We start from the raw sequence: 12048 nt of genomic DNA, 5'->3' as shown, positions 1-12048 counted from the left end.
TTGGTCAGAGGAAATGTGCAAAAAATTCTGAAACACAATTTAATGAAAACCACAACACATTTCTTTTGTCAGGAGCCCGTAACTGCAGCAGAGCTAATTCCCTGCTTTATTCTTGGGGAAGCATTCCTAAAAGCTCCAGGCTGTTCATTAACAGCAGATGTAGACATTTATAAACAAGAACCATCTTCACTGAATAATTCTTCACAAATTACACAAAGGAACCCAAAGAATAGTTTCAAGTATTTACAACAAGCTTTCAGAGACACTCTGCACAGATAGTTCATTAAAGGCACTGCTTATAGACTGAAAAGGTGATCAGAAAATAAGCCTTCCCCTCACACTGCTGCAATGCATTTGCCCCATATGCCACCACAGTAGCACTCATATAAATGTTATCTGAAGGTCATAAAACACTCTCTGAAAGTAAACTTTACCCTATGGGAAGTAAACTTTTAATGTACCAAATTCCATTTAGTGCCCTGCAGACAGGAATTCTGCAAAGAATATTCTGAAAAAAAAAAGAAAAGAAAAGAAAAGGCAACTCATCTTTTATAGGTGAGTACTCTATCATAGAAGCCCAGAAATGGGAAATTGGGTCTTCATCCTCCCAGGCCATCATGGTTTATAACTCTAAGAATGATGACTATTATCAAAATTTTAAAAGATTCACAGGAATGGCCACTCTTTACAACCTCTCTTGGAAGCCAGTTTCTATCATAAACACACTATCTTTAAAATTCTTCCTTGTTTAACCTAAGTGTTTCATAGTACAATGCTGGCTGAACCTTCTTTTTTTTTTTTTTTTTTTTTTTTAAATATTTTATTTATTTATTTGACAGAGAGAGAGATCACAAATAGGCAGAGAGACAGAGAGAGAGATGAGGAGAAGCAGGCTCCCTGCTGAGCAGAGAGCCCTATGCGGGACTCGATCCCAGGCCCCTGGGATCATGACCTGAGCCGAAGGTAGAGGCTTAACCCACTGAGCCACCCAGGCACCCCTGGCTGTACCTTCTTGTTTCAGTGAAGATATTCATTCATTCTCCTATTCATTCATTCATTCATTCATTCACTCATTCATTCTTCAACCATCAAATATTTACTGAATGTGTATCATGACAAATGTTACTGGTTGTGGTATAAGAAATGTATGGGGATATGAGAAAAGTTCTTCACCCCTTAGATAACAACCTCCTTGATCTCTTTATTTAGATCATTATTAAGAGCAGGGTATGGAAACAGATGCCAATTTGCAGAAAATATGGAGAACAGAGAAGCATGGTGAACTGCCCCAAGAATAGCAAACAACAAATTTAAACTGAGAAATTCTGTAGGTCAAATGTTCTAAGTTCTTCAATAGGTATTTTGAAAGAAAAGCAAGCGATAGAAGGTAACCTAGTCGTTAAAAGAAACCTAAAATACATAACCAGTTTTATAACAAACAGCAAAGGCTAAGCTAAAGTGTCTGGCAATGTACAGTAAGTGATAACACTATTTTTTTTTAAGATTTTATTTATTTATTTGACAGAGAGAGATCACAAGTAGGCAGAGAGGCAGGCAGAGAGAGAGAGAGAGGAGGAAGCAGGCTCCCTGCTGAGCAGAGAGCCCGATGCGGGACTTGATCTCAGGACCCTGGGATCATGACCTGAGCCGAAGGCAGCGGCTTAACCCACTGAGCCACCCAGGAGCCCCAGTGATAACACTATTAAAAACACAAGGAGCTATGAACGCAGGATATTAGTTACTTGTTGGGGGAAGATGAAGGTTGAGAATGGGAAGAGGCCTCCGGAGGCATTCTGGGTAGCAGGAAGAGTTTCTTTGTGATGTTGCTTACCTTAGAATAATTCATTAAGCCAGTTATTTTTGTAGGTGTGTGTGGTTTTCCATATCTGTGTTTTGTTTTTCAAGAAGCATTTATTAACATGGAATAAACTCCCACACACTGTTAGTGAGAATGCAAAATGGTGTGGCTACTTTGAAAAAGTCGTGGTTTCTTATAAAGTTAAATGTGTGCTTTTACATGACTCTGTAGTACCATTCCTGGTTATCTATCCAAGAGAAATGAAAACACTGAAACTAGACCACAAAAGTCACAAGTTTATAGCAATGTTAAAGTCACCCCAAACTGGAAGAAAGCCACGAGGAGCTGAATGAGTAAACAAACAGGTACTTTTATACAATGGGATATTACTGAGCAATAAAAGCGAATGAACTACCTACCGACACATGCGGCAGCAAGGATGCCTCTCAAAAGAGACACTGAATGAAAGAAACAAGGCACAGAAAGTGAAATACTTTCAAACTTCAAAATTATATGATTTTCTGGAAAAGGCAAAACTATAGGGAGAGAAATCAGATCAGTCATTGCCAGGGGCTTAGGATATAAAGTTAGAACTGACAACAAAGGGAAATCAGGGAACTTCTCAGGGGCAGGAAAATATTCTAAATTTTGACTTGGTTACACAATGATATATGCTTGTCAAAACTGAACAAAACGTACACCTAAAAAAAGGATTTTCTGCAATCTGACCAAAAATATTTATCATTAAAAATAAAATGAATTTAGTTTCCAATTTTAATATAAAATGGATTCTATATCCTGTATTTATTTTCTTAAAAGAAAAAAAGTATGTTGTGATGGGGTTAGGAACATAGTAAGACTATAATGGGTAATTAAAAAAAAATGTTTATAAGGAGACCAAATCACTGTTTTTGCTTTGTTTTGTTGTCCATTTTTTGTTTTTACTGATGGCTGTTTCTTCAGAGAAATTGTTTAAAAGTGAAAACAATTCTGGATGTCATAAAGTTCTCTCTGTTGAGGCTTTTTCCCAAACTAGCTCAAATAAATCATAAAGTGGACAACATCAGAGCCAAGAGCAATAATGTTTATGTCCACTGCAGAGGAGTGTAGCTTCCTTTGCCAGTCAAGTTCCTCGGTATTCAATTTTGCCTGTCCTCAACAGAAATATTTCATCTGGGCTCGGCACTTTTCTAATCTTGACTTCTCCAGAGTCAAGGAACCAAAATAGACATGGCAAGAGCCCAACCCCACAGAGCTTCACCGTGATCACAGTGTGGCGTATAAGACCGTTTACTCCACAGCCCCAACACGAAACCCTGGTTGTTAGAAATTCAAGATGGCCTGGTTACAACAGTTTAATTGTAACTTCACTCAAGTAATGCATTTCAGTTTAAACACACTGCCTTTTAAAAACCATAAGAAGCATTATAAAACTGTAAGCAATTCTGCTCCTTTATGTTACAATCGAGCACACTGAGATCCAAAAAGGTCAAATTACTTTACTGAAGTTATGAAGCTAGTTAGAAGTAGAGCTAGAACCAGGTCCTAGGAAGCCCCGTTAAACAGGATGGTGTTTCTTGAAATAGAATTGTAACTATACTCTGTGTTAATAAGGTTTTCTCCACCAGGGAACAGTAATGGCAATATAACTTCTATATTTTCTACTCAACAACATATAGCTCCGTCAAGAATTTAGGAAACTTATGACAATGTCATCATATCTTAGGCAGAAACAGAAATACAAAGGAACTAAGCAATTTTAGCATTAACTTATCAGTTGCTCAGGGAGCTGAAAATGGCATCCATTCCCCCCCCCACCCCATTCCCTTAAAGTTGGTTTTAGCTTCCCTCTGCTTTGCTTAAGCAAGACCTTACACACTAGATCACTAAGATATAAACTTCTGACATCAAAACATGATCCATGCTATGTGAACCAGGCATTTAAAACATGCTATTTAAAATCTTTTTCTTTTCCCCATCTGTGTGATTTGAAGAAAATTTATCATTTCACCAATGCTGCTTTGCCATTTTAAACTTCTGCTAGGTTTTCTCAAAGGAGATGAGAGGCCTCCACTTTTATGAAAAGTCTCATCTAGAAATATTGCTGATACTGTGGAAATAAGTAACTCTTAAATCAATAGAAAATTGTCCTCTGTATTCATCAGGAGGAACAAGGCACTCAGGAGAGCCAGCCCCTGGGAGAGGTTAAAGTTGACGAAGGTCTGAGATGGGAAAAAATGCAGAAGGGGAGCAGAAGAGCTCGTGCTGCTGATTGTCCCAAGGTCAATAGACAGGTTTTCTCACCTTGTTATGTTTTACTTCTGCTAAAGATGTAGAGAAAATGTTCTTCTGACGTATGCAACAGACACAAAGGCAGAGGGAATACGTGGGTAGAACATTTAAGGGCGTATTATCCTCTTCAACACACACTTCTATGCCAGGTGCCTACAGCTTCCAAATGGGCAGCAGAAAATGAACCCTAGGCTTCCATAAAGTCTCTGAGAGCCGATAATGTGAACAGCAACCAGTGAACGTGTTAAGCAGTAAAACCATCTCCATTTACGTCTCCTTGAAGTTCAGCATGCAGCCGACTGCACTTAGGCATAGCAATCAACTGTGATAGGAGAAATCCCAGTTACAGAAAGCAAAGAAATAGCTTCAAGGTAGCAGATAACTGTGTAGAGAGAGAAGGTCAAAACAGGTGCAGAGAAATCCTGGAGTCGTAAGAGGGGGAAACTTGCTCTCCATTTGGGTGATTTTTAACGATCCTGGTCTATTATGGGCAACAAAGCTAACTTGTTTCAACAGTGCATGGTGTAAATATACACACACACACACACACACACGGAACATTTCAAGGCTGCAGAGAAATATTAATTGATTTTTGATGATGCTTTGGGTGTGATACCATTCTCTAAGAGTAGATAGTTTATAACTTATGTCTTCTAGGTGGTGCATCTACTAATTTAAAGCTTCAAACATACTATAGCAGAGAGCTGTCATATGATAAATATGTACAATACCACAGCTAGTAGCACTATAAAATTAGTGCTAATTTCATCTGGCTTGATTCATGCCTTTGCGTGATAAGATGCCATTAACAAATATGAAGGCCAACTGTCCTGAATTTGGACAAAAGTTCCCTTTATTTACAAATAAGCTATAAATGTGGGTTTTTTGGTTCTTATATGTACCTAAGTCTTCTCTATCTGGGGTCTACATTTTTTGAGGACACACACTGTATTCTGTCTTAACTTACACACAATAAAAATGCTTGTCTGAAAAGAACAGCAGCTTTCGGCAATAATCTACACATTGACTGGACTGTTTCCAAAGGAACCAACTCAAATACAGGTGCCCATCATGCATGATTTCCATTAAATAAGTAGTCTGTATTGCTTATTTCTTCACAAAACTGGTTCTTCTTAATCATTTTTTTTAAAGATTTTATTTATTTATTTTGACAGAGATCACAAGCAGGCAGAGAGGCAGGCAGAGAGAGAGAGGAGGAAGCAGGCTCCCTGCTGAGCAGAGAGCCCGATGCGGGGCTCAATCCCAGGACTCTGGGATCACGGACCGAGCCGAAAGCAGAGGCCTTAACCCACGGACCCACCCACGGTCCCCCATTTTTTTTTTAATATTTTATTTATTTGTTTGACAGAGAGAGAGAGGAAGACTGCACAAGCAGGGGGGAGCAGCAGGCAGAGGGAAAATCAGGCTCCCTGATGAGCAAGAAGCCCGAAGTGGAACTTGATCCTAGGACTCTGAGATCATGACCTGAGCTGATGGAGGAAGCTTAACCAACTGAGCCCCCCAGATGCCCCTTTTCTTAATCATTGTTATTCTACCTCAATACAGCCCACCTGGTTGGAGAGAGTGTTCCTGAACTACTTGTCTAGGTGAATCTAACTGATACACAAACAACCTCATTCACTCAAAGTAATGACATTGGGGGTGCCAACACTCATCTTTACATAGAACGGAAGGCAGTGACATAGCCACACTCACATCATTAACCTTGGCTGGTTAGACATGCATAGTTCAAACGAACAGTTAAAAGGAGCGGAGAGACAGATAGAAGGGTGGAGCACAAAGCTATTCCCACATAAACTATACCACCCAGCCATGGACACCACTCAGACAACAGGTTAAAATATCATTATGACATATGGAAAGCAACTTTGATTTGTATCAACAAATATCAAGACAAAGAAACCCTACTGACACTTTTGCTTGCCTCCCAGTACCACCCTACTGAAATGCTCCTTCGTGTATGGGGAAGGCTTCATTTGAAAGTATCTTTTCTCTTCACTGTATTTAGATGGGAGGTTCTAAATGGTCTGAATTGGGCTTATTATGGCTGTCTGAATCACCCTCAGTGCAGGCAATTTCTGATTTATGAGCTTAGAGCTGATGATGTAATCTCTGGTCACATCTCTCTCTCTCTTTTGCCCACATTTTGAACCACTGCTGATCATTACACCCTAATCAGAGGTTAAGAGGGAAAGGGAGATTATAAATGAAGGTTTGGTGGTGACATAAAAGAGAACTACTCACTCAAGCATTTTTATAGATTTTTATCACCTAAGTGACCCCCTTACTCATCACCACAGATAATCACAATGTTCAAGTTTGCCCAATGCCTTTAAGCCACCAAGCGTGTCACGTCACTGAAACTGCATAAAATCAAGCCTTGGACTAATTTCCCTTGCAGCACTCATTCTGACACCTGAACTCTACTTTGCACATACACCTAATTGTTCCCATTTCTAACTTTGTTATCCACTTTCCCCTCCAAATCTTACCTCTTCCCTGGACCTGAGACTCCAGAATCTCCTTTACTCCCATTTAGATGCCTGCATGGCAATACCACCATCAAGTACACGAGGCAAATATTTCTTACAGCTCTGTCTATGCCTCAGCGCTCCAGGCTCATCAGACCAACACTGTGACATTCAGAAATCCCTTAACTTTGTAGATGTACGTGACCTTGTAGAAGTACCATTACCTATGAATTAATGCTACTTTACGCCATTTTGGATGATTGCCATTGATATCATTCAAGGCCATCTCTGAAGGGGTCAATGGATGTGTTCTAGAATGAGTTTGTTACCAGAGACAACGTTTCTCTCCCTGAGGAGTAGTAGCCTTTGTCTAGGAGATAACAATTACATAGGCTCTTGTACATTCCTTTTAATCTCTGCCAGGAATCTTAGAACTAAGTCACATGCTCATTCTCAGAAAACATGACAGTCCATGTAAGTATGATTACTTGCCATACTACCCTTTCGTGGCTTTTGTTTTCTATTTTTCATTTTATTAGTTGTGTTGTGAAGCTACCTTTTATTGTAATCCACTTCATGTCCTTTGAAAACGTGGGCTACTAGCATTAGTTTTCAAAGTAAACTCACTCCATAAACAATACTCAAAGCAACCCTACATGTCAGGGAGCATCATGTACAAAATGAATTTGTTGACCCAGGGAAAAGGAGAAAATTATGAAGGTAAACGTTTTAAATTCAGTCCAATTATTTGGAATATGGAAATTACTTACGTGAGCATTTAGAGGTGGACCATGTCCAAGGGTGATGAGCTATATACATGTTCTATAATTAGGAGAATTCTATAAAGACTTATAGTAACAGGATTGTTTAAATAAACAGAACTAGAAGTATCTCACAAACCAAAGTGAAAATGCAAAAGGCCATCAAAAATGGTGTAGTGGGCCTACTTAAACTATTGTGTAATTATCTCCTTTTAAAAGTTTTTATTTAAATTCCAGTTAGTTAGCATCCAGGGTAATATTAGTTCCAGGTATACAATACAGTGATTCCACACTTCTATACATCACCCAGGGCTCCTCACAACACATGCCCTCCTTAATCCCCGTCATCTATTTCACCCATCCCCCCACCCACCTCCCCTCTGGTAACCATCAGTGTGTTCTCTGTAATTTATTTATTTTATTTTTTAAAAATATTTTACTTATTTATTTGACAGGCAGAGATCACAAGTAGGCAGAGAGGCAGGCAGAGAGGAGGAAGCAGGCTCCCTGCTGAGCAGAGAGCCTGATGCTATGCGGGGCTCGATCCCAGGACTCTGAGATCATGACCTGAGCTGAAGGCAGAGGCTTTAACCCACTGAGCCACCCAGGTGCCCCTGTTCTCTATAATTTAGAGTCTGTTTCTTGGTTTGCCTCTCTCTTTCTTTTCCCCCCTTTGCTCATTTTTTTCTTTCTTTTTTTTTTTAATTTTATTTAGTTAACATACAGTGCAATATTGGTTTTTGGAGTAGAATCCAGAAATTCATCACTTACATACAACACCCAGCGCTCATCACAAAAAGTACCCTCCTTAATACCCATCCCCCATCTAGATCACCCCTCACCCACCTCCCTCTGCCAACCCTCAGTTTGTTCTCTATCATTAAAAGACTCTACTGATTTATTTCCCTCTCTCCCTTTGTGTAATTATCTTATCTGTGATACATGCTTTTTCATCCACCTTTGCTAATTTGCATTAGTTGTCTGGCTATAACTGGATTTGAACTCTTCAGTTCCAGCGAAGCTTTACATAAGGAAACTGATGATAGTAGGGGGAAATGCAGTATATAAAACCAACCACTATTTGTTCTACATAGAATTATCTTCTCATTCAGTCCAGGATGCCTTGACTCTTGTGCAACACAACTCTGTATGGGTGTCATTGATTTACAGCAGATGACCTGGCATCATATGAAAATAATTTACTGTGCCATGTGTCTCACACCCAGTAAATCAATAGCTTGAATACAGAGACATCTCAATTAGATAACACAAGGGTAGGGCGATCTACCTCCTCCTTTCCTATAGTCTTAAAATGGCAAGTATGACAAAGCAGAGCTTGTTTTAGAGCTGCTTCAAAAGTATGTGTGGGGAGGGGTCTATTATTTCAAGTTGGGAGACGTAAAGTGAGAGTTACCATCAAACCAAATGAAAAACCGAGTACAAGGTTGTATAAATAATAGCCTGAGAAGGGTGGGACCTGCATTTGTTTGAAGTATTGATTGGTGCATTTCTATAGCACCTGTGTATTACGGGCTCAGAGAGTGGAACAGGGCGTTAAATTATGAGTCTGAACACAGGGGACCATCCATCCTTTCTACCCTGTTCCTCCAAAGTCACATGCACTGATGGTATTAGTCACAAAGAGATAAGACATCTGGAGGCTCAATTTCAGTTTCTCTGTGTGACACATCCAAAACTTAAGCTATCATTATAAAAGGTTCATAATGAGGAAGCCATATTATCCATCATTGATTATATCCAAATCCCAATGGTAAATTAAAGTCAAGATCCACATAGATTGCTCAGAAAAAAATTTAGGGCAACGTCTCAAACTTGATTCAGCCTGAGACAACCTCATGAGAAAGAAAAAAACAAAAACCCCCAAAATTAATTTCCTGATTTGGGAAATGGTGAAGTGAAATACAGAAATGAAAGTAAATTGTCCTTGGCGCACCTGGGTGGCTCAGTCATTAAGCATCTGCTTTCGGCTCAGGTCATGATCCCAGGATCCTGGGTTCAAGCCCCACATTGGACTCCCTGCTTGTAGGAAGCCTGCTTCTCCCTCTCTCACTCTCCCTGCTTGTGCTCCCTCTCTCGCTATGTCTCTGTCAAAATAAATAAAATCTTGAAAGAAAGAAAGAAAGAAAAAGAAAGAAAGAAAGAAAGAAAGAAAGAAAGAAAGAAAGAAAGAAAGAAAGAAAGAAAGAAAGAAAGAAAGAAAATTGTCCTTCACAGAATTCTCATATCTGGTCCCAGGACTGGAATAGCACAGATAGGTTAAATAAATAGGTTATATTTAAATAATAGGTTGAACCTTTACCTGGCCCCACAGTAACTGTAACTGGAAGCTGAAAGATTCTGACTGTGTGGGAATTAAATCTAAGAGCTACTTTTCAGAATGCTAATTTCAAATTCAAGTTAAGTCTTTTTAAAGGAAAAACTCATTGATTTTGATTTTTTTTTAAACTATCGGTAAAGGTTTCCTTTAAGTACTGAGTAAGAGCTTACTGAATGATTAGATTCACATCCTCTGTCTTCCTTAAAACAGAATTATGATGACTGGTAAAATTTCATCCTCCCGGCTGGCCTTTCAAGGGACATTCTTATAAACCACACAGCCACCACATCTTCCTGGAAAAATCCCTTGGAAACCCATCAAGGAAGAAAAGATAACCAGATCCAATAAAGCCAAGACTCCACTAGGTGCAAAGAGCAAGTTTTCAACAAACTGGCCCAGATGCCTTATGATGGTGTGGCCAGAGAAGAAGGTCTAAGCTGTAGGTAAATTAGCTCCTCAAATCAACAGATGCTTTCACAATGGAAATTCAACCTGGGGGCTTTGGGTGCAGGAAGGGATGCCCCTCCTGAATCAAGCAGCTCAGTTCAGAACCATACCTGGAGAACTGTTGCTGGAGGCCACGCATCTGAATTCTGTTGCGCTCAGACTCCAGTGTCACCTCCTGCAACCGCTTCTCACTCTGAAGACGTAAGTGTCTTTCCTCTTCCAATTCATGCATCAGCTTCTCATGCTATAAAAGGCACAAAGGGAATGACTTTTAAGGAGGTATTTCTTAATTACTACGAGAAAAAAAAATAATTAGTAATAGCTGTCAGTTACTAAGTGCAAACTTGGACTTTATATATAAATTAATTCCATCCTCATTACAACCCCATGAAGTAGCTTCTATTATTAACCTCTCATTACAGACAAGAAAACTAAGGATCAGAGGCATCTAAGTAATTTGTCATAAAAACCAGAAGGTAACAGTTTTCAATCCTGGATGTGTCTCTATTGCTTGAATAATTTTCACTAAACCAGGCGGCTTCTTGTGCAGATATGAAGATCTATGACCCAGTAATACTACCAAATGTATTAGAACTCAAGCAATGATGAGTAAGATCATTAGTGCCTATTCAGAATCGTTTCATCTCTTCAATAGCTTGTCTATGCTTTTAAAGGAACGTAAGTGATTTTTGTACAAGGACCTGTAATTTCAACTTCATTAGGCCATGGAGCTGATGAGAATAAGGTTAAATGTTTTGTTTTTATTTATCCAGTTAGGTTTTCACAGATAAAAACAGGCTAAGCCACCCACTTTATTTATTATGGCAGAAAATCAGCTCATTCACAAACGGGAATCAGTGTAGAAAGAAGGGCTGGAAGACTTGGAATAGATGGTTCAGCAAAAACTCATTCCTGGAACCGCTCAGAAGCACGCAGACTCGAATCCCCCTGACAATACTGACTCTCCCATGCTAATGTATTTTTGTTGTTTTGTTGCTTCTGCTACTTCTTCTTTTGGCATGTCATGCTATTACGGTTATGGTTGCTACTAATGTGAGCACTTTGCATGCGGAATGGATGTTCTGTGACGAAAACCAAAGAACAACTCAGTACTGACCAGGAGGGACCCACATTCTTACACGGGAGAAAGGGAAGCCAAGACTGCATGATGACTCTGAACCATGGATTACCCGGGAGGAAATGCTATCCACCGCATGGGGCACATTCACCACAAGTGATAGGAGAGATGGACTGTCTCCACCTCTAACACATGGGGGAAAAGCTCTCCTGAGGATTATGAAGGAAACAGTAGACCATAATTTGGAAATAAATCAAGATCCTCTAAAAATACTTATGTATTCCCCTGCCTGTGCGCCCTTGACCATGCTCTTCCTCCTGCTTAACAAGCTCTCTGAGATCTACTTAAAATCTGAAGATGCTGCCAGGTTTGGCTTTGAACCATCTCTCTAGAACTTCTCCACCTCACTTCATTGTTCTCTTCCTTCCTTGTGTCCACAGCACCTATGCTCTTTACAACCCTATACACTCTTACTTTCTTCTATCATTATTTTTTGTGTGCATGTATTACGATTCTTCACCTACATAAACATCTGTTTGAGATCAGGACTATGTCTTATGTGTATATGTATTTTCTGCATTTAACGTACTAGAAGTATATTTGCTTATTGATTCTGGAGCTGGCCTTTAGCTAAGTCAGGCCTGTAGCTTCTGTCCCAAACTCTTTGGTGGTCCATTTTTCACCCCTACACAGTCAGTTGCCTCTATCAGATTCAGAAAAAGAAAAATCAAAATCAAATCTTTATTCTGTCATGTTCCAGCAGCTCTGGAAGAGAAGAAAAACACGATTTTGAAGGAGAAACATGCTAACCAAAGCCAAACCTTTGTAGAAATAGAATGGCA

The 12048-nt window shown here is 39.5% G+C and overlaps 1 protein-coding gene across 12 annotated transcripts in view; it reads right to left on the bottom strand.

Annotated features, from left to right (window-relative positions):
* Positions 1 to 12048, bottom strand: part of NCKAP5 (NCK associated protein 5) — a 970240-nt gene that overhangs the window by 429978 nt on the left and 528214 nt on the right. For all 12 annotated transcript variants that reach the window (XM_032354091.1, XM_032354099.1, XM_032354093.1 and 9 more), the window contains one exon: positions 10239 to 10372. In XM_032354091.1, the coding sequence (XP_032209982.1) occupies positions 10239 to 10372 (134 nt within the window). The remainder of the gene's footprint in view (positions 1 to 10238; positions 10373 to 12048) is intronic.

This window comes from Mustela erminea, chromosome 8 (assembly GCF_009829155.1).
Source record: "Mustela erminea isolate mMusErm1 chromosome 8, mMusErm1.Pri, whole genome shotgun sequence".
Lineage (NCBI taxonomy): Eukaryota > Metazoa > Chordata > Mammalia > Carnivora > Mustelidae > Mustela > Mustela erminea.
This window is presented reverse-complemented; position numbering and strand designations above follow the sequence as displayed.